General features: G+C 39.9%; 1 protein-coding gene across 3 annotated transcripts in view; it reads right to left on the bottom strand.

Moving 5' to 3' along the window:
- Positions 1 to 23,483, bottom strand: part of ECPAS (Ecm29 proteasome adaptor and scaffold) — a 106,198-nt gene that overhangs the window by 33,910 nt on the left and 48,805 nt on the right. For all 3 annotated transcript variants that reach the window (XM_070459297.1, XM_070459295.1, XM_070459296.1), the window contains 15 exons: positions 22,494 to 22,613; positions 16,674 to 16,759; positions 16,365 to 16,443; positions 14,474 to 14,523; positions 13,377 to 13,443; positions 13,160 to 13,282; positions 10,594 to 10,697; positions 10,082 to 10,205; positions 8,809 to 8,889; positions 7,592 to 7,817; positions 7,069 to 7,160; positions 4,233 to 4,367; positions 3,261 to 3,423; positions 2,645 to 2,817; positions 1,277 to 1,378 (listed from right to left, as the gene is read on the bottom strand). In XM_070459297.1, coding sequence (XP_070315398.1) covers positions 1,277 to 1,378; positions 2,645 to 2,817; positions 3,261 to 3,423; positions 4,233 to 4,367; positions 7,069 to 7,160; positions 7,592 to 7,817; positions 8,809 to 8,889; positions 10,082 to 10,205; positions 10,594 to 10,697; positions 13,160 to 13,282; positions 13,377 to 13,443; positions 14,474 to 14,523; positions 16,365 to 16,443; positions 16,674 to 16,759; positions 22,494 to 22,613 — 1,725 coding nt within the window. The remainder of the gene's footprint in view (positions 1 to 1,276; positions 1,379 to 2,644; positions 2,818 to 3,260; positions 3,424 to 4,232; positions 4,368 to 7,068; positions 7,161 to 7,591; positions 7,818 to 8,808; positions 8,890 to 10,081; positions 10,206 to 10,593; positions 10,698 to 13,159; positions 13,283 to 13,376; positions 13,444 to 14,473; positions 14,524 to 16,364; positions 16,444 to 16,673; positions 16,760 to 22,493; positions 22,614 to 23,483) is intronic.

Below are 23,483 nucleotides of genomic sequence, written 5' to 3'. Positions count from 1 at the left end.
GCTATCTCAACACAGAGGATCTCATAATAAGGATTCATTTTACGTGCCTGTTTTTACACGGTCACATGTTAATAACAATGTAGTTGGCATTACAAACAAAACAAAACTCCCTAACTCCATCTGTGAAAATGATATCTAGACTTTAATGATTCTAGAAATAAAAGTGGCTGAATAGAGATCATTACATTATTATTCTCTCTACTTCTGTGCATGTCTGAAGTTTTCCATAATAAAAAGTCAAAAACAACAACAAAAACCTTTAGAACTCTGTCCTAGCTGACTGTGAAGAAATTTTGCTTCTGATTCTTGCTCTTTTTTTTAATATCTTTTAATCTCTGTAGCATGTTTCGAGCTCTTCATATTTCTAAATTTCTAAACTCTTATAATGTCTTCAGTAGCAAGTTAAGAATCGAGGCAAACCTTCATTTATTTATATAAAACTGGAAGAAACCCATGTCTATCACAGATTTAAAAAAAGAAAAAGGATGAGAAACCAGACATCACAAACTTTCCCCCAAGAGGTTACAACGTCAGTGACATCCAGGGAAAATCTGACATGAGTTTAATTCCTTGTCCAAAAATTTCACCTCAAAAATACTTCATTGAGACTCTAACAATCACACCGCCAGGCCCCAGTTTTATGGGCTGCAGGGTTACAAAACAAACTCTGCCTTCAGTCTAGTGGGCAATGAGAAGCTGTGATAAATGCTGTCAGGAAAAATACGGAGAGGACGAAAGCACAAAGAACAAACGAGTCTACCCTAAGGTAGATGCAACCACCTGAGAAAGAAGGAAGTAAATAAGGGTCTTTCAAAAGCCCAGAACAGAGATGGACAAAGAGGCTGGTGAAGAAAAACGTAAGTGAAAACAACCGAAGCCCAACTGGGGCCAGATCAGGCTGTGTTGAGTCACTGATCATGCTGGCGGGCAGCTGTCGACTTGGAGGTCTTCTCCACCACACTGGACGTTTATCGAGAGGACATCAGGCTCAAGAGCAGCCAGAACACCAGCATGTGCCCCCCGCAGCCAGCGGACAGGGTATATTTCCCTCCTACTCACCCCGCACCATACTTCACTGACAATCATGAGAGAGGACTTCTCCACACAGGCGCCTCAATCAATCCTATCATTAGCACAGCCCACAGCTTGTACTCAGTAAGCACTTGGTGAATGAACGAATGAAAGTTTCATTTTAAAACCTCACGACACGCAAAATTCCAACAACAAAAAAAGTCTTTTGTCCAAATGACCAACAATCAGATAGCAATATAAATACCTCCACAGAATCCATCAGACCTTGCAAGAGGAGCTTCTGGTGAGGAAAATCTCCATCCCCAACTGGAAAATACCCCAGTGTTTGGATAGCTCTTTCTTTCATCTGCAAGAACAGAGAATTTTTTTTTTTAATGAAGTATATAACAGCTTGGTCCCAGAGAAATGTTTTCTGGGAGAAAAATGAGAAGGCAGGGAGGAGGAATCTGTCTAACTAACTGCATCAGTACAAGTTTGTTTGTTTGTTTAAAGCATCCAGTTGTACAGAGTTACGTCTATAAGACACTGGAGGTTGAAAGACATGAAACTAAGTTTATTAAGGGTCCACCATTACAAAAGAAGGAAGCACAAAGTCTTTAACTAGCTCAGTACCCTACAAACCATAACAGTTATAAATGGAGATTCTGGGTCCAGAAGAACCTAAGATCGAGTCACAGCTAGACCATTTTTAGTAGCTTTTGTGGCTGTGTGACTTCAGACAAGTTACTTCACTTTGTTGTTATTTCCTCCTCTGGGAAAACAGAGATGACAAGCATACCTACTTCAACAGACCTTCTGAGAATTCAGTTAACTAAACCATGTGAAGCGCTCAGCATATGCTTGGATGGTAATAACTAGCTAATAACAGCTAATAAAAATTATACTGCCATCTTCTCGGTAAGTTTTAAAAAACAGCTAGATTGAGAGTAAGATTACATATTTATTAAACTTGCAGTAAACTGATTTTTTCTGTTCATTAAATCATCTTACATTTCAACACTGAGGTACTCTTATCCCAAAGAAAAATTTTAAAGTCTGTGAAGGTTTTTATCTAAAATTAAAATACTATAAAGGTCCTCTGAGCTTCCCTGGTAGCTCAGACAGTGAAGAAAGTGCCCGAAATGTAGGAGACCTGGGTTCGAGCCCTTGGCTGGGAAGATCCCCTGGAGAAGGCAATGGCACCCACTCCAGGACTCCTGCCTGGAGAATCCCATGGACAGAGGAGCCTGGCGGGCTCCAGTCCAGGGGGTTGCAGAGTCGGACACGACTGAGCGACTTTCACGTTCACATTCAAAGGTCCTTTCCCCAGAGGTGACTTATGCTGCTTACTAATGCCCGAACTTCTTAAAACCCACCTGGTTATAGGAGGTGAAGATTTACATCTGGCCTGAAATTATAAAAATCATATACATATTTAACACTTTATTACCTACCTCTTGCATGACAGAAGAATAAACTTGATGCATTTCATTTTTACCCAAATCTTAACAAGTTACGGGCCTTCATTAGAGTAACTGGGTCAAAAGGGCACACACACAAGACTATATACAAATCACCCACAACTCAAAATTAAACAGGTTTTAGAAGAGAAGGGTAAAAGGAAGGGACATGCCTTATTTGTTTCTTTACTGGAGGGTATTCTGTTTAGCAGGCTTTCCACAAGATGCAGCTTGGTGAAGCCCGATCCCTCACTGGGGATTGGGAGGGGACCATTTCTGCCAATTTCCCCCAGGGCTGTACAGGCAGCAATTGCCAGGAGAGGGGAGGTACTGTCCAGAAATGAGCCTGTGAACACATTTACACAAAAGAGGATTATACTTTACTACCCTTAGAATCCAAAGCAACCAGAAACGTAACTGAGATTTTCTTAAAGATAGCAAATGAAAATCAAAGTCTACAATTTACTTTCTAGTTGATCATTTGTTATCATTTCTTTAGTAATAAAACACCATGGAGTGGGGTCCTTTCTTAACATTTAAATTTTTTCCCATAATGGAATCTTCTCTGTTAAACAGAAACAAATAGAAAAAATATATAGAAAAACGAGAATACCTTCAGTGTTATTAAAAACAGAATTTACTTAGCATCAAGATTTTGTGAAAAAGCTTGTGTGTTTAGAGTGCAATGCTATAAAAAGAAATTAAAATGTTACAGTAGATTTTAACCTCATTCAAAATCTTGTAACCTATTTATGCTGACATCCATATCAGCATAAACACATTAATTACCAATAGTTTCTGTGGCACTCTGAATGAGTTCCTCTTGTTCGGGCAGGAAATCAGCATGTGTCTCCACGTTTGGCTGCTCTGCCATTTTCATCTTCTTCTTAGCCAAATATCTTCCTACTGTGAATCCCAGTGCAAGCAAGGATCCGTGCTGTATCTCGGGGCTCTGGATTTAACAACACAACAGCATATGTCTGCCTCCCTCTCACACATGTGTGAATGCGCTGCAATAACTGTTTATCATAGTCATCTCCCCCATAAAACACAAGGCCAAAGAATAAAGTGATCATGCGAGGCTCCACGGGATATTAATACATCAGCTAGCGAAAAAGAGAAACCTTGAGTTTCAAATACAGAGAATTCTGAGGAATTGAGTTGAGTGACATATTTGCATTCCCTAGCCCCATACCCACTCCAATTTCAGTGAGGTGACTCCCTCAATGCTCTGATAAGCACATATGCTTTCTTCTCACTTATAACACTTGTATAACTATACCATCATAATTTCCAAGCATGATTTTCCCCTACTGCCAACAAAATACAATGAACTAGAGCCAATTTCTAATTGCAAAAACCTCCAAACATGGGCAGGCAACAGAATATTTGAAAGCACATGACTTCAATAGTGTTTCCTGATGGGACAGGTACAAAGAGAAGTGGCAGGAGATGGGGAAGAAAAAAGGAACCAGCATTTCTGAGCACCAAACACTACTAGAGCGTCTCATGTATCTACTCCCCATTGTCGTCCCGGCACCTCAAACAGTGCCTGTGAGACACAGGGCACTCAAACTTGCTGACTGAACTGACTGAATCATGTGCTATCTATCTCATTTCATCTTTGCCATCACAAAAGCAAGCAATTTATGCGTTCATTTTACAAATGAGAACATAGAAAAAATATATTAGATGTTTTTGTAAAACTTCTATTTCACACACACACACGCACAAAAGATAAAGGCAAAACTGATAACATACATGATTGTCTTTTGTAGTCTTTATCAGCTGTTCTATCATTGACTTCAGCTCATTTCCCGACACTGTAGATACCACCACGGAATAAAACAAGGCTGCCAGTTCACGCATCTCTTCTTTACTGCTATTCATCAGACTCTGAGTGGTATAGAAAGAAATATGTGCATGATATAGGATCATCTCCCTGCTGACAACTTCTAACATTTAAAGTTAAAAAGAATACATAATACATTACAATTTATTCAATGTTCAAGTTATTGGTATTTTGGAGAAAAGAACACAATCTATTATTTCAAAACAAAGCCAAGCTACCCAAATGAGCATTTTAGCTTTGAGCCATCTGATGGACGCGGCCCACGGGAATGAACAGGTGGTCGCAGGTGGCACCTCTGGTCAGGTGGGGGCGCCCTTGCACTATCCCTGCCCTCTGGACCACAAGGACATTCTCTCTCCCTCCTGGCAGGGTCCTGCACTTCCCAGGTCCTTAGTACAGAGGACCACAACCCCCCCACCCCAATCTGTTTTTTGGGAACTTCTTCCTCTTCGGAGAAAGAAAGGGACCTGCACGTGCCCGAATGTCACTGCAGGATAAGGGCCAGCAGACTTCTGATGTCACCATTTCTGAATAACAGTGAGTCACTGCAGGCCTGAGCCAGGCACGTCCTGTTCTGAGAGGAGTGCCTTGCCTCAAAATGCACCTTCATCTTTGGAGAGCCTGTGCATGGGCCAGGAAGGGGCAGGAAGTGCCAGGATTTCCTTCCCAGGATTAAATGCTTTTTTTTCTTTTTTGGATGGAAGATGCTAGTGCTAAAGAACCTGCCTAGGCAGGAGACATAAGGGCTGTGGGTTTGATGCCGAGTCATGAAGACCTCCTGGAGTAGGGTATGACACCCCACTCCAGAGGGCTTCCCCGGAGAACCCCATGGACAGAGGAGCCTGGCGGGCGACAGTCCACAAAGTCACAAAGAGTCGGACACAACTGACCACACACTGAGTAGACCAAAATCTATGCGCATTTTCATCAAAGATACAAAATATAAAACAGGTGGAATTAATAAACAGCTGATCCAAAACAGAGGTTTACATGCTTTCTACAGAGAGCCAAATGATGCCGCAGTTCTACTCTGCCACCGTATTAATAAAAGCAATCACAAACAACACATGGGGGTGGCTGGATTCCAGTGCAATTTTATGGACGCTGTAATTTCCACACGTTAGGAAATTTTACTCATCTTTCGATTTTTTCTTCAACCCTTAAGAAACGTAAACACTAATCTTAGCTGGCAGGAGGCCTCAACGAACAGGAGGCAGGACGGATTTGGCACACAGACCACAGGTTAATGACCCCTGATCTACGAGACCAAGGTCTAAAACCATTTTAAAAGCAACAAATCTCCACAGAGTAAAAAATCTTTTTGAACTAGATGCAATTTCATGAGACTAGATTTTTTGGAAAAGGGCAAAACTCACTCCTCTTGGTAAATTACATTCATGCATTCACACTTAAAAGAATCTGTACATTTTACCATAATTCAAACTGTACCTTCCAAAAAGAACTGCATTATGTAGCACAAGAGGTACACAAAATTACATAAGCCAGACCTGCACTAAGAAAGATTATGCATTCTACTCATCTGAAATTCAAATTTAACTGAGTATCCCGCATTCCTATTTGCTAAACCTGGCAACTCTTTAGGTGTGACCATGGGAACAAAACACCCTCCAACATGGTTGGTGGAGTGTGAACTGGAACTACGCATGGCTCAGATGGTAAAGCGGTTGGGAAGATCTCCTGGAGAAGGAATTGGCAACCCATTCCAATACCCTTGCCTGGAAAATCCCATAGACAGAGGAGCCTGTAGCCCATGGACAGTAGGCTACAGTCCATGGCGTCGCAAAGAGTCAGACATGACTGAGCAAGACTTCACTTTCGCTTTCACTTTTTCATATGGAGGATGTGCACTATTAAAATTGCATCCGTGTGTCCTCAATTCCATTTCTGCAGAATCCAACTAAAAATACACCCACTCGTATTCAAAATAACAGACTGTTCATTGCGGTAGTCTGGAAGTATCCTAAATGACCATCAAAGGACCTAGGATAATTCCAACTCAATGGACATGAGTTTGAGCAAGCTCCAGGAGATGATGGACAAGGAAGCCTGGCGTGCTGCAGTCCATGGGGTTGCAGAGTTGGACACGACTGAGCGACTGAACAACAAGAATAATTCCACAGCCACAGAGTAGAAAATAAAGACGTTGTTAAAACAAAGAGGATGTTCTCTCTACAGTCATGCAGGAATAACTCCATGTTCTAAAGCTAAGTGAAAGAAGTACGGTACAAAACAGTGTGAAAAAGTATTGTGCAACACCTTCTGTGTGAAAAAAGGAAGAAAAATTAAAAATGCTGATTTCAACTGCGTGTATATGTGTAACTAAACTCTAGAAGGGACATCGTATACAAATTAAGCGATAACCTATATGTCTGTCAGGTGAGAGAGGAGAGGCAGGAAATTGAAGGAATCTGGGCAGGTGAGAGACAGAGAAAGATGTTTCACATAATGTTTTATTTAAACTATACAAAATGATTACTTTTTTACTTTTAAAGCAGAAAAACACTTCTTTATTTATATGACTCTCAATTCATCTCCCCCTCTCACCTAAATAGATCACTGCCGCACAATGATCTACAAGCTTCCTAGTAAATGTCTGATGATCAGAGTTTTCAAAGTGACCTAAAGGCAGAAAAGGTCATAGGAACCCTGATAGGAAGGCGAAATCACGACACTAAAGTTTAAAACACAGAGAATCAAAAAGAAAGACACAGGCAAAGGATATACCTTTATCCATTCAGCTTTGTCTACGAATTTGGTGGCCAACTTTTCTGGATACACTGATACAGCTTCTAACAGACAGTACATGACTGGCAAACCTAAATAAGAAGGAATTCAGAAGCATTTCAATTTCAAGAAAAGTGAGACACATACAGGGATCACTAAATTCCTTCAAAGCATAAGGTTACATCTTTAGGAGGCATTTCCCAGTTTTACGAAACAAACATTAACCTGAACACAGTATGTGACTCAATACAGCAAACTTACAGCCTTACTGTCTATAAAAAGATGCCCTGTTCTTCACACCCACTTTCAAAGCAAAAATATATTATCTATTGTTAGCATATCTTTCTGCAAAGAGAAATAGTATATCAAAGCTGAAATTAGACAAGTTTAGAAAAGAAAGATTCACGTTCGGTTATAGGTGAGAGGAGAGAAAATGATTTTGATGAAAACTGTCAGCTGAGTTTAAAATTAAGATTTGTGCTTAAGGGCTTTAGCACCCGCGCTCGGCATCATGGCCTCCTACCTCCAACACCCGCTAACAGCTGCTGAAGCAGGCCGATGTAGATCTGCACGGCGTTGGGTTCCCCACTCTTGGAAGATGACGAGGAGGGCGTCGCCTGGCTGCCTGACATTAAAGTCCGTATGTAGCGGCCAATGGCTGGGGCGTGGTCTTGCATATCAGCTAAACTCTGCGAGGTGGGCACCACCCCCGCGCTGTGAGCCAGGCACATGCGCAAGTACAGGACGATCTATGGGTGGAAGGAAGAAGGACAACAGGTAAGTAAGCTTCTCAAAAAAAAACCAAGGTGGGAGATGTTCTTCAAAGTGACAGTTCCCAGCTTTGATGCCCCCACCCTCCTTCACAAAGCTATTCAATAATCCTCACCTTAGCTGGAAAACATGACTCAATATGTGAACTGAAAAAACTATAATTTTACATAACCAGCTTTTATAATCCAAAGAGTGCTTTTTAGTAGAGTTTAATGGAGTTAAAATGCACACTCAACTTTTAAAGTCTAAAACAGGTATAACGAAAATCATTTTTTTTCTAGAGATGTGTGCGTGTATATGACAAAGAGACAGACAATAGACAGAAACCTAGGGCTGATGATCTATTCCTGTGGAACTCCAGTTGAATTTAATCTCCAGTGGCACAAGAATTTGAGAAAATGGGCTCAAATCATCTACAGAAGAGTAGCTACGATGTCACTAAAAATCTCTGACACAAATTAGCTACTCAGGAGTTCTCCGGAAGCGCTTTTCCTTGACAGCTAGAACAGGACTGGCAGCAATTGCATCATAAGTATTCTCACTCCCTGTGAACAAGATTATCTCTTGCTATTTAATTAGTGCAGGAAACAATAGAATTTTCCTTAGTAAATAAGGTAAATTAATCTAACCCTCCAACCTTCAAAGCTGGATAATCCAAATAACCTCAATATATAGTTGGCTTTAAAATTCAAATCTAATTTGCTGTGAATTCCCAATAGCAATCAATGTCAAGTACCTCGGTCTCTCATGAAGAGAATCTCACTGAGATAAATATATTTATTGACTTCGCTGTGAACTAAAACAATGATCAAGCACTGTTTTTCCTAATAAACAATCTGATATAAAACAATGACATCACTGTATGGGTTTTTACCTAGAACACAAAAAATTCATGGACATCTCTTTGACTGTGATATTATCTTTAAGAACGTTCTGCAAAAGCGAAATAGAAACACACGCCAGTCCTACCTCTCCAAAGGCTGCTGGGTTAAACGGAAGGACAGTGGTTCCAGTCATGTACTTGGCTGGCGTTTTCATTCGATGGGAAGCCTAATAAAAAGAAACCCCCCAAAATCAATTACTGAAAAACAAACAGATGTACCTTTTCTTGACTCAAAAATAACTATTTCTAGCTACGTTATTGACTGCTACTGTTTTTTTCTAGTCAAACATTTTTACGTTATTCATGCTTGATCGTGCACAGACCTCAAACCCTAACTGACAGGCGTGTTGCCTTTTGACCGGCTTCTTAAAAAAGAAGAAACCTACAAATTAACTACACTTTAGTAAAACGAAAGGAAAAAAGGAGAAAGTTCCAAAGAAGACACAGGAGGAAGTAACAAAAGAATAAACCTACTCCGGGCATCTACTGACACAGTCGCACCAGGGCACTGAATGCCAGTTATTTTCATTAATAATGGAGGTAGAAGAAAAATACTAGCATGAAAGCACCCTCTGCCCCCAATTATGACAGTGCTACAGAGAAGAGAACCATGGTTGCCACAAACTGCCCTCCGACACCTGTAAGATGTCTGTCCACGCAAAGAGCTAAGACCATCAGTAGAGATGAAAGCAGTAAGCTGTTCCCCAGCACACTTACAGAGACATTCATGTAAAAAGTAGGACAGGTCTGGACTGTGACTGCCAATCCTCTGTCTGATCTACCAGTAAAATAGGAGACTTGCAAAAAGCAGGTATGATGTTCTCTCATGAACACAGGGGGAAAAATCTGCACTGCTCCCTAAAGTGTTCTTAAATTTACCCTGCCCTAAATAATGCCCTTAAAAATAAAAAAATATATTTGGGGGAATTCCCTGGCAATCCAGTGCTTAGGATTCCATGCTCCCACTGTTGAGGGCCCAGGTTCAATCCCTGGTAGGGGAACCAAGATCCCACATCCCACAGGCTGCATGGCATGACTAAAAAAATAAACACAAAAATAATGAGTTAATATTTTTAAGCATGTCTTGCCAAAGGGAAAAATTTTAATAACAGCCAAAATGTTGAAGAGCATAAAAAAAACTGTAAGTAATTTAGATTTGGGCAGATTAATTACATTTGAGATTTATATTTTTCTCATTTTGTACCTCCCTCTTATTGTAAATATTAACATTGTTAGAAACTTTACTACTATTCAGCATTTAGTGATTAGCATTTTACACAGTGTCACCAAAAAAAGGTATGTTTATTTTCATCATTCACTATGCGACTCAAACTAATAATATGAAAGTAAATACCATACCTTTTCTTGGATATAGTATACCATTTCTGGGAAAGATGGCATCTGCTTAGAAGCACTGTCTTTCCTGTTCCTACCAGGAAGACACCTTAAAACTCGTTGTGCCTCTCCATGAACTTCTTCCCGCCTTACAGAAAGATAGGAAAGATAAATAAATTTCACTAACCAGAGAATGATCATATGAAGACTAAGAACAGCAATATTATCTGGCATCTGTCTTAAGCATATTCTTGGCTGCATGCAAAGAGTCATAAAATACATGAGAAGCAATCACTTCTTTTTCGAAATTTCATTAGTCATGGAGAGTCACAGGCTTGCATCTTCAAATGTTACTCGCAGGAAATAACAAGATGGTATGACTACAGGTCTGTATGCTGTCAAGGGGGCCATATTTTTAACTCTAATACATTGCTTCTAAATTCCACAGACTAATACTACAAACAACATAAATTATATCCAATTTTCAACTGAATTTGAAATAAACCCAAGTTCATATCAACACCTTTGAAACTTACGGGTCTCCTGCAGCTAACAGCAGCAAATATCTGGAAGGAATATGGTCTGAGGGAAACACGGTGCTGGCGAATTTCACAGCCACTTGTCGAACTTGAACTTCAGGCTATTTGACACATAAACACACACACACACAGACACATAACACACAGATTAAAAAAAAAAAAATTCAAGTAACAAGTCATTACAAGTCAAGGTAAGTCGTTTTAACTGCAAGCAATCAAAATTTAAGTTGATATTTCAATAAATATATCTAAATAAATAAAAATCTTTTTAGTCGAGATCCTTAACCATGTTGTTTAAAAGTCTCTGGACAAACGCATTATTTAAAAAGTGCTTTTATGACCTAAGGGAATCCTCCAAGTAAAGCAGGAAACCCCACCAAGACCGCTGTCAAGAGAATCTCTCTGTAGATGCCCATAGGCAGCCTGACCATGCGACCAAGGTCACGGGGCAGCTTCCGGCCCCCACCGCTGCTTCCTCAACTCTCAAGCTCTCAGTCACATGAGTGAAATTCATACAGTTCGCAGAGAACACAAACAGAGCCTACTTGGAGTCACTACAAATTTAAAGTAAAATACCATCAACACTTTCAGGTTAGCTCTAAAATTAAAAATGACTCCAAAGCAAAATCTCAGCTGCATACATATATCCAACTGGGGCTTCCCTGATAGCTCCATTGGTAAAGAATTCGCCTGCAATGCAGGAGAACCCGGTTCCATTCCTGGGTCGGGAAGACCCGCTGGAGAAGAGACAGGCTGCCCACTCCAGTGTTCGTGGGCTTCCCTGGTGGCTCAGCTGGTAGAGAATCCACCTGCAGTGCGGGAGACCTGGGTTCCATCCCTGGGTTGGGAAGATCCCCTGCAGAAGGGCAAGGCTACCCACTTCAGTATTCTGGCCTAAAGAATTTCATGAACTGTACAGTCCATGGGGTTGCAAACAGACACAACTGAGCAGCTTTTCCATATACCCAATTAACTTAAACAGACTGAGACTGCATCTATTAATACAAAGTTCGACAAGAAAAAGCAGCTGTAGAGTCTAACGATGCTGAAGCTTTATTCTCATGTACCTTCCCCTTGGGTCAATCCTCCAGTCACAACATATGTGAGATGAGAGGTGCTTAGAAACATGTGCTACCTCATTCATTCAGGTGTTCTTCCTCTTCAGCATTCCCTTTATAGGGCAATATACTAAGGACTAGTCTGTATGATTTAGTCCTCAGTCTGGCTGCTATACATGTAGTCTGAGAAAACAAACCAAATCACCTATGACTTGGTAATATTGTTACATGAGTATAACTAGTACCCATGTGCACTATACAAGCATTCCATTTTCTTATGAGGTTACCGATGAAGAGTTTTAAGTATTTGATTCTAATGAGCTTCTAAATAAGCCTATGCTACTTTGCTCATGTTATATGACCATGAACCAGGTACACTGGATGGCAAGAGCATCTGACAATGGGACTCTATGTATAATAAGATTTCTGAATGTTCATAATTATCCTCTTCTATTTCAACAGAAGCCAGACACGTTTCTAAAGCTTTAATAATTCCCTCAATATAAATATGGAAGCCAAATTCAATGAGACACAAATCATATTAATCTCACCAATATTTGCCATTGTTCCCTCTTTAATCTCCCCCTCTTTCTATTCCTAGAAATACAGGTAAAAAAACTCACTGAAGCAATACATATTATTTTATACTGTATATCATATATCATATATACACATGCATATATGTATATTGGGCTTCCCTGGTGGCTCAGAAGGCAAAAAGTCTGCCTGCGATGTGGGAGATCTGGGTTTGACCCCTGGGTCGGGAAGATCCTCGGAAGAAGGACACGGCAACCCACTCCATTATTCTTGCTTGGAGAATCCCATGGTCTGAGGAGCTTGATGGGCTACAGTCCGTGGGGTCACAAAGAGTTGGATACAACTAAGCAACTAACACTATGTGTGTATAACCATAAATATTAAAAATTCTCTTACAAACTTCCACAGTAGGCAGATGAAGAGGGCTAAAAGAAAGAAGAGTATGTATGACAGTACTGGCTTATTTCCTACAGGCTCATTTTGATACATAAAATGTGTCTTTCCTTCTGCTCTTCTCCCCAGTGTTACCTACAGAACTCCACTCCAAGGGACTGTAGGGCTCAGCTACCAGTTAAGCAAAACACTTCCAACCAGGAGAATGTGACATTAAGAACAGTTCTCCAACAAGGAAGGCTTTAATACAATAAGGCCTCTGCATATCACTACTCCTTCTCTAAAATCATATTTCCATAATGAAGAATTAAAAACACATCACATTAGAATTTTCCATTCAAACAGCTATTTTCTATGCCTAGTTTGTGCCTAGAAATCTTGGTTTGAAAGGCAAGACTGACAATAAAACACTTTACAGGGGCCAAAAAAAAAAAAAAACCCAAATCATAAATCACAGTCCAAGGGAAAGCAAATACTCCTCTTCATTATTAAGAAGAAAAGCAATTCAAATTTTGATCACAAAAATATAAAATGTGTACACTATCCGCCACTGTGGTTCACACAGTTGGACCCACCTTTATTAAATACGAGGCCACAAGTGCCTCCATGAGAGTCCGCTGTGCGCCTTCCAAAGCACTGTAAGCTCCAACCATCATGGATAATGCTTCTTGGATAGCGAGTCGCGTCTCGGGCTCTTCCTGTGAACGACGATAAAAATAGTGTTTCCTTCACCGCTGAGTTTCCGGCTGAGCACCCAAACAGAAAACACACACTTGCCAGGTGTTTCCCTACCTTACACAGGGCTTCAAAAAGCTGCTGCACGAGCGCTATATCCTTAGTGAATAAATGTGGCATTCGACTGCAAGAGAACGTGAGACCCTCATTACTATCAAAACTTTCCATAAGGCAGGAAAAAATGAAACTAAACACACCCTTCCCTAAACTTGCACTTTCACCTCTGGGTACCATGTGAGCATCACTGGGTCACCTCCCCAAAGAACCAAATATTTTTTAAAGTCAGTTTTTAATTCTACCATCTAATCCAAGTAACTCTAGATTAATATATGTGTTATCCAGATAGTCTCACTAGAATTTTCCATGCATTCAGTTAACATTTCTGATTTTGAAATAAAGAAAAGAGATGAGACTAAATGCTATTTAAACTAAAGACTATGGTGACAAGAAGCTCTGTCAACTGCATGCCAGCACACAAGGGACAAGGTCTGTTGACAATGCTGTGCTCTATCAGCTGATCTGAAATGACTGTCTTCTGAGCCCCCAAACTCCTTCCCTACACAGTACAGAAGAGCCCGACCTCATCTCCACAGGCCAACACAGAACCTGTGCAGGGGTGCAGGCAGCGGTTAGGGCCACTGAAGATGCTGCTCCTCTCACCCCCTGCTCTGAAATATGTGAAGAAAGAGGAACCCATGAAGAAGTGGCTGCAGGAAACCATACTAAACAGAGGAGAGGAAATAAAAAAATCCACCTTTGGAAACTCAAGAATCGTAGCACTATCAGAAAACAGAATCACTAGAAAAACTCTTGATTATTGATATTATAAACACTAGTAGAAAGTCGTAACAAGAACACTTAAAATCAATCAAATGTCTCTATGCAGGGTACAAGAAACCTAACACGTTAGGACACAATCCAGCTTAAAATCTCATTTCAAGACTGCCATTTAATACGGTAACATATCTTCAAGTGTAAATTAAGACATCTCACATCATTATCCTTCTACAAGGAAGACATTTCTAAACAACCTATGGCCATTAAATAATTTCCTTTCAGAATCATAACAAATTTATTATCCATCCATTATTAAATGCCACAATTTTTCTTAGTTTACCAACAAGGTATCTCTCACTGAAAAGGAGTTTACTCACCTGGAGAGTTTTCCAACAGCTGAATATGCCATAGACAGTAGCTTAGGGTCCTTGAAATTAAGGAAAAAAAAAAAAAGAACAAAAAAGCAGACAGAACAAAAACACAGTAAACGGCAAAACCTTTTTGCTGCAATGAAATGCATTAATTTACTCCTTGTTAAACCTAGGTCTCACTGTGCCTAACTACATGATACCAGAATCTGAACAAAACAAATAAAAATGTCCAAACCCAGGATGCATCAGACTACTAAAAGAAAAAACAAAACAAAACCTTCCATGCCCCACTCACTCCAAAAGGAAAATGCAGAGGTCATACAATAGAAAAGTTTCTCTCCACTAATGCTAACTTCAGGATCCTTTCAATACTATGTAACCTGCAAATACCAAAATTCACCACCAACATACTAAGAAGACAGCTTAACTTATTAGAAAATTCATCACTGCCCAACAGACTAGGATCCACCCTCTCTCACCCCAAATTTCAGGATGCAGGAGAGCAATTGTCTAAAAATCTGCACTATAGTAAACTGCTTCTTCTCATATCTTTCACCTTAAAAAGTTAAAGGGATCACAGTATTTGGGTGAGTTAGTGAGGGTTACACTGGAGATACTGATTGAATTTTACATTGCTTTATGAAAATCAGGAGTCTGACATTACTCAGCACACAGCAGCACTTCTGTGAGCTGAAGTTTATACACTTCACAAAGGATTCACACATCTACATGGCCACTCTTATGGGCTCATCTGTTGGGAAGACATGCAGGTGTCATCTGGAGGTTAAGATAATTACAGCCCTGTAGATTATCTGGCCACTCTAATCTAGTCTCAAATATATAGTTCCCCCCCCCCAAAACCCCAAAGCATCTTTATTTCTACCAGCCATCCAAAGCACTTATCTATGCCATAAAAATAATCTGAAAGGTTCCCAAGGCCTTAAGCACCATGCGAGCTCTGGTCACACAATAGAAGAAGACAGGAGAGTCAGGCTGAGGACTGCCCCAAAGCACAGCTGCACAGCAAGTGAACAGTTTTCAATAATAATAATAATATCTACTAACATGCCTTCACTGTGCTAAACCATCTCATTTAATCTTCACAATCATCTATAATCATTTAATCTTCACCATAATCCAATGAAATGATACTATTAGCCTCATTCTTCTAATAAAGAACAGAGGTCGGAAGAATTTAAGTTACTCACGAAGGAACCAAGCTAGGGTTCAACCTCAATTCTAACTCCAAATGGCAAAATACGGGTCACTATCCTACTGCAAACATGCATTCATATTTAGCTAAGACTTAGGAAAAGAATAGTAACTAGCATTCTTAAAACTTTACCTTTTTTTTTAGGAAATTCCCTTGAAATACTAGAAATGGTTAAGAGTGATACAGCAAGAAAAAACAGGATTTGAAAAACTACAATCCAAGGAATCCTCATCCCACTGAGCTTAACGAATCAAAAATTTACTGAATGCATGTTTTGACAGTTTTGAATCATATAAAATCTCAGTCTCTGAGAATTAACACTGTTTCTCAATATAAGCAAATCCAAATAGACCTACATGGAAATAAATCATAAAATAAAATCTAATTATTTTCATTCCATTTTTGCAGTTTCTAAAATAAAATGTACCAGTTTTTTAAAATGTCACATAAAGAAATGATAAGACCACCTCAAGATCCATAACAATTTTTAATGCTTATTTCCCAAAAAAGGGGCAAAAGATGGTGGTAATTTCTGAAATTTGCACCACCTTAATTAAAAAATGCTAAGAAATGATGGAACAATAGCAAACTTTAACTCTATCAACATACAGACCAGGAAAGTTTATAACAGAATTTAAAAATTAAAATATTAACAAAAATTTTTTAAAAAACCAAGTCACTTACTTCTTTATATTCATTGATTAGCTTGGTGAGACCATTCAAAAGCATTGGACCTAATGGCTTAATCTTGATTTCTGGACAGCTTGTTAAAAAACAACACATACACAAAGCAAGATGTAAGAATCTCATAATTACGTATTGTTTCAGATTATTACTTAAAACAGAGACATAACTGACATAAGTTTAAATAATCTATCAAAATGTGACATATTTTAAGGTGAGCAAACACACTGTCTTCTAGGTAAGATACTCTTGCATCCCTTCATCACTCCAAACGACTTGAAAACTTTACAAACAGTTCAAAAAACTTACGTTACACAAATGTGATGCACAAATTGCAGGGATAATGTTCTTAATTTTGAATTTGTATTTGTACCAAAGAGTCCGTCATACACCACCTACGAAAACAGAACATCAAGAATACCAATTAAGAAGAACAGCAATTTATTATTTTCAAATACAACTGAGGATTCAACAGCAGGTCTTTTGTACTACACTTTGTTCTTCAAAATTAATGCAGTTCTCTTTCACGAAGTATTTTAGCTGATGGCTGTAGGAAGCCAACAAGTAGCTTCAGTTAACAGTCTGGGTAACAAACACAATGGCTGATGGTTCAAGCCTGCGTTATTTGCGGGGCTAACACTCGGAAGCAGCACAGAGTTCATGCTGCAGTGGGCCACCCCTCTCACGCAGAGAACGTTTCCAAAATAAGTTCACATGCAATTAAGAAACCTAACACCCCCCAAGTGATTTAATTTGCTGATGTCCGTGGCCTGACAGTGCTGGCCCACTGCAGCATGAACTGTGCTGCTTCCGAGTGTTGGTAGCCCCACAAACAGTGCAGGCTTGAACCATCAACCAGTGTGGTTGTTACCCAGACTGTTTATTGAAGCTACTTGGCTTCCGACAGCCATCAGCTAGAATACTTGTGTGAAAGAGAACTGCATTAATTTTGAAGAACAAAGTGTAGTACAAAAGATCACAAACTGATCGCATGGACCACAGCCTTGTCTAACTCAATGAAATTATGAGCCATGCCATGTAGGGCCACCCAAGACAGATGGGTCATGGTGGAGAGTTCTGACAAAATGTGGTTCATTGGAGAAGGGAATGACAAACCACTTCAGTATTCTTGCCTTGAGAACCCTAAACAGTATGAAAAGGCAAAAAGACAGAATATTGGAAGATGAACTCCCCAGGTTGGTAGGTGCCCACTATGCTACTGGAGATCAGTGGAGAAATAACTCCAGAAAGAATAAAGGGATGGAGCCAAAGCAAAAACAACACCCAGTGTGGATGTGACTGGTGAGGGAAGTAAAGCTCAATGCTACAAAGAACAATACTGCACAGGAACCTGAAATGTTAGATCCATAAATCAAGGCAAATCGGAAGTGGTCAAACAGGACATGGGAAGAGAGAGCATCGACATTTTAGCGATCACTGAGCTAAAATGGACTAAAATGGGTGAATTTAACTCAGATGACCATTATATCTACCACTATGGACAGGAATCCCTTAGAAGAAATAGAGTAGCCCTCATAGGCAACTAGAGAGTCCGAAATGCAGTACTTGGATGCAATCTCAAAAACAACAGAATGATCTCTGTTCATTTCCAAGGCAAACCATTCAATATCACAATAATCCAAGCCTATGCCCCAACCAGTAATGGTGAAGAAGCTGAAGTTGAATGGTTCTAGGAAGACCTACTAGACCTTCTAGAACCAACACCCAAAAAAGATGTCCTTTTCATTATAGGTGACTGGAATGCAAAAGTAGGAAGTCAAGAGATGCCTGAAGCAACAAGTAAATTTGGCCCTGGAGTACAAAACAAAGCAGGTCAAAGGCTAACAGAGTTCTGCCGAGAAAACGCACCGGTCACAGCAAATCCCCTCTTCCAACAACACAGGAGAAGACTCTATGGACACCACCAGACGGTCAGCACCGAAATCAGACTGATTATATTCTCTGAAGCCGAAAATGGAGACGCTCTACACAGTCAGCAAAAACAAGACTGGGAGCTGACTGTGGCTCAGATCATGAACTCCTTATTGCCAGATTCAGACTTAAATTGAAGAGTAGGGAAAACCAGTAGACCATTCAGGTATGTTCTAAATCAAATCCCTTAGGATTACACAGTGGAAGTGAGAAATAGATTCAAGGGATTAGATCTGATAGACAGAGTGCCTGAAGAACTATGGACAGAGGTTTGTGACACTGTACAGGATGCAGTGATCAAGATCATCCCCAAGAAAGAAATGCAAAAAGGCTAAATGGTTGTCTGAGGAGGCCTTACAAATAGCTGTGAAAAGACAAGACGCAAAAGGCAAAGGAGAAAAAGAAAGATATACCCATTTGAATGCAGAGTTCCAAAGAATAGCAAGGAGAGATAAGAAAGCCTTCCTCAATGATCAATGGAAAGAAATAGAGGAAAACAATAGAATGGGAAAGACTCGAGATCTCTTCAAGAAAATCAGAGATACAAAGGGACCATTCCATGCAAAAATGGGCACAATAAAGGACAAAAATGGTATGGACCTAACAGAAGCAGAAGATATTAAGAAGAGGTGGCAAGAATACACAGAAGAACTATACAAAAAGATCTTCATGACCCAGATAATCACAGGACTAGAAAAGGTCAGTTTCATTCCAATCCCAAAGAAAGGCAATGCCAAAGAATGTTCAAACTACTGCACAATTGTACTCATCTCACACGCTAGCAAAGTAATGCTCAAAGTTTTCCAAGCCAGGCTTCCAACAATACATGAACCGTGAAATTCCAGATGTTTAAGCTGGATTTAGAAAAGTCAGAGGAACCAGAGATCAAATTGCTAACATCCGTTGGATCATCGAAAAAGCAAGAGAATTCCAAAAAAACATCTACTTCTGCTTTATGGACTATACCAAAGCCTTTGACTAACCCTAACTGGATCACAACAAACTGGAAAATTCTTCAAGAGATGGGAATACCAGAACACTAGACCTGCCTCCTGAGAAATCTGTAGGCAGATCAAGAAGCAATAGTTAGAACTAAACATGGAATAATAGGCTGGTTCTAAACTGGGAAAGGAGTACATCAAGGCTGTATATTGTCATCCTGCTAATTTACCTTCTATGCAGAGTACATCATGTGAAATGCTGGGCTGGATGAAGCACAAGCTGGTTCAAGATTTTTGGAAGAAGTATCAATAACCTCAGATATGCAGATGACACCACTCTTACAGTAGAAAGCAAAGAACTAAAGAGCCTCTTAATGAAAGTGAAAGAGGAGAGTGAAAAATTTGGCCTAAAACTCAATATTGAGAAAACTAAAAATATTAGAAATATTTTTATTTCTAAAATATTAGAAAACTAAAATTATGGCATCCGGTCATGGGGAAACAATGGAAACAGTGAGAGACTTTATTTTTGGGGTCTCCAAAAATCACTGGAGATGGTGACTGCAGCCATAAAGACACTTGCTCCTTGGAAGAAAAGTTATGACCAACCAAGACAGCATATTAAAAAGCAGAGACATTACTTTGCCAACAAAGGTCCGTTTATTCAAAGCTATGGTTTTTCCAGTAGTCATGTATGGATGTGAAAGTTGGACGAGAAAGAAAGCTGAGCACCAAAGAACTGGTGCTTTTGAACTGTGATGTTGGAGAAGACCCTTGGACTGCAAGGAGATCCAACCAGTCCATCCTAAAGGAAATCAGTCCTGAATATTCATTGGAAGGACTGATGCTGAAGCTGAAACTCCAATACTTTGGCCACCAGATGTGAAGAACTGACTCTTTTGAAGAGACCCTTGATGCTGGGAAAGATTGAAGGCAGGAGGAGAAGGGGACAACAGAGGATGAGATGGTTGGATGGCATCACTGACTCGCGTTTGAGCAAGCTCCGGGAGCTGGTGATGGAGAGGGAAGCCTGGCGTGCTGCAGTCCCTGGGCTCACAAAGAGTCAGACACGACTGAGCGACTGAACTGAACTGACTGACAAAGTGTACACCTACAAGAGGTCTATGAATATTCCACCACATAATTCTAGTTGCCTATTAGATAATGTAGCATTACTACCACCACCATTTCTGAACCAAAATTATTAAGCCACTATCAGGAAAAACAGTGCCTAGTAAGCAAAACGGAAGAAGCTCTGTGATTATTTTATGTTTATGGAAACACAAAACACAGTATTTGCAATCAGTCAAGGACTTCCCTATAGCTCAAATGGTAAAGAATCTGCCTGCAATGCAAAAGACCCAGGTTCAATCCCTGGGTCAGGAAGATCCCTTGGAGAAGGAAATATCAACCCAGTCCAGTATTCTTGCCTTAGAGAATTCCATGGACAGAGGAGCCTGGTGGGCTACAGTCCATGGGGTCACAAAGAGTTAGACACAACTGAGTGACTAACACTACTCCTACTAAATATTGGAGAGCAGATACTGGGAATAAAAGTTTTACCACCTAGAAGGAGGAAGTAGAACAAACAAGACTTAAGAAGGAAAGATATGAAGACAGAAGTTAGGAAGAGGAAGCAGCCACTTAAATAAGTCTTAAGAGGGAGAGACGTGAAGACAGAAGTCAATGTCCACCATACACATACAGTGAGCAAGACTAGTGTGTGCTTACTTTGGGACTGACAGGGAAGACAGGCAGGAAATAAGAACATTCTAGATAGGAGGGGGCACACAAGAGAAAATCCTGAAACCAGAGTTGATGTTTACCAGGCTACAGGGGGAGGGGCCCTACACCAGGAGCCATGAAACAGAGCCACGAAAACAGCACACTTAGGAGCAATGATCTTTGCTGATACATAAGGTGCAGGGCAAGGGGTGCTGAGATATGAGACCAGGTGGGAAATAACTGCTGCCTTTCCACCATTTACTGAGGATTTTCTCACTGCATGACTGCTAGCAGCATGCTCTAAATCTTCTATCAGCTATCCCACTCACGTCTTTACAACACTGCTATGAGGTATCTGCTATCATTACACCCATTCTACAGATTTTTTCAAAAAGTTTAAAGAAGAACAGGGAAAAAACCCTAAGGTTTATTTGGTTTATTTAAGATGAAAAGTTGTACTTGTTATTGTTTATAGACACTAAGTCATGTTTGACTCTTTGTAACCCGAAGGATGTAGCCAGCCAGGCTCCTCTATCCATGGGATTTCCCAGGCAAGAACACTGAAATGGGTTGCCGTTTCCTTCTCCAAGGGATCTTCCCAACCCAGGAATCGAACCCGCCTCTCCTACATTGGTAGGTGGGTTCTTTACCACTGAGCCACCAGGGAAGCCCTATTTAAGATCAAAAGCAAGTAACTAATGACAAAATCATGCTCAAATAAATTGTCTCTAGAGCTGGACTGGTCATCACTTGGATGAAAGGCAAGGACTTTTGCAGAGGGGCTCATATCCCATACTAACAGAGTACAAAGATTTCCAAGTGCAAACATAACTCTGGTGGCAACACAGAAAACAGACTGCCTGTGGGCAAGAGGGGGCAACAAGGAAGACAACAGTGACAAGCAAAACAAGAAGTGACGATCTCCACTGATGCCAGCACCTGCCCTAGGGAGATGAAGATACTGAGGCCGCAGAGCTCAGAGGCTGTGGCCAGTGCCTACCTGTGGGGCTCCAATCAAGGATGACCCATTTCTCCACTTCAGTGAACAAGTTTCTGCTGCTACCATTTCTGGAAAAACACCACTCAGAAAAGAACTAGTTTGAAAGGGATTCTCACCATACATTCAGAGTGCATGGTAACCATATAGAGTACATATTCTATAATCAAAAAATTTTAATATTTTTATATGTGGACCATTTTTTAAAAGTCTTTACTGCTTTTGTTACAATACTGCTTCTGTTTATGTTTTGGTTTTTCGGCTCCAAGGCATGTGGCTCCCCGACCAGGGATGGAACCTGCACCCCCTGTACTGGAAAACAAAGTCTTAACCACTGGACCACCAGGGAAGCCTCTATAATAAAGATTTTTAAGTATTTTCTATAGCTAAACTTGAGAGAGAAAAAAGAACCTCATTAATCTTATTACACACATCAACCTACCTCCTGAATATTCATTAATGCAGTTCGTTCTCTAGTTACATAGACATAAAAGTTGTAAACAGGTCGCATTTCCCTCGAAAAAAATCAGTTACCTGAATGTTAGCTGGGAACGTTTCGGCAGCTTGTCTAGAACGAAGAAGGTGGGGGACAATCTTTAACTTCACCCTTGTGCTGACTGGGTCCCTTTTTAGCTCTGGCTTCAGAACCGCTCCCTGTTGAAAACATTATAATTCAGCACTTCAAAATTATTATCAATTGAAAAAAATCATGAGAGATCATCTAAATTAATGGTCTCTAAAACTTCTGTTTCAAGATCCCTTTATACTCTTAAAAACTACTGAAGCTTCCAAATATCTTTCTTTTATACTGGAATATCTATGCATGTTTACGATATTAGAAATTAAAACTGAAAAAATTTTAAGTACTTATTTACTTAAAAATAGTATTAAACCCATGATATATTTTCATAAATAAACATACTTTTAAGAAAAATTAAAAACTACACTTTTCAAAACAAAAAGCTGCACTGAGAGAGTTGTACTGTTTTTCTGTAAATCTCTTCTCTATCCACTTTCACAGAAGAAAGCTGGATTCCTGTATCTTTTTCAGCATTTAATCTGTTGTGATATGTTATTTTCGTTTAAGTATATTAAAAAAAAATAAAACCAGCTTCACACAGATATGTGACTGGAAAAATGGTGATGATTTTATTAGGTTTTTCAGGTAATTACAGATATTCTAAATACAGATACCACCCACAAACTTGATATATAATAGCTTCTTAAAGGTTGCCACGTGGGTTTGAAAATGTATCAATGGAACCTCCGCATACTCTGTTGCGGTATACTAAATCCCACCACTCTATTAATATTGAGTGGCTCCCTTACCCTTGTATGCTTCTGTAACAACCCTGGTCATTTGGAAAATATTAGCTCACTGAGTTACGCAAATATTTCATTATTAAACATCCACACACACACACAAATCACATGCTAACATCATGACCAGTCTTATCAGAAAACTCTGTAAATACTGACAAGCTGTCATGCTCAACACAATAAGTACAAATTTCCCAAAATTCT

This window comes from Odocoileus virginianus, chromosome 31 (assembly GCF_023699985.2).
Source record: "Odocoileus virginianus isolate 20LAN1187 ecotype Illinois chromosome 31, Ovbor_1.2, whole genome shotgun sequence".
Classification (NCBI taxonomy): Eukaryota; Metazoa; Chordata; class Mammalia; order Artiodactyla; family Cervidae; genus Odocoileus; species Odocoileus virginianus.
The sequence above is the reverse complement of the archived record's forward strand: the minus strand, read 5'-3'. Positions and strand labels throughout refer to the sequence as shown.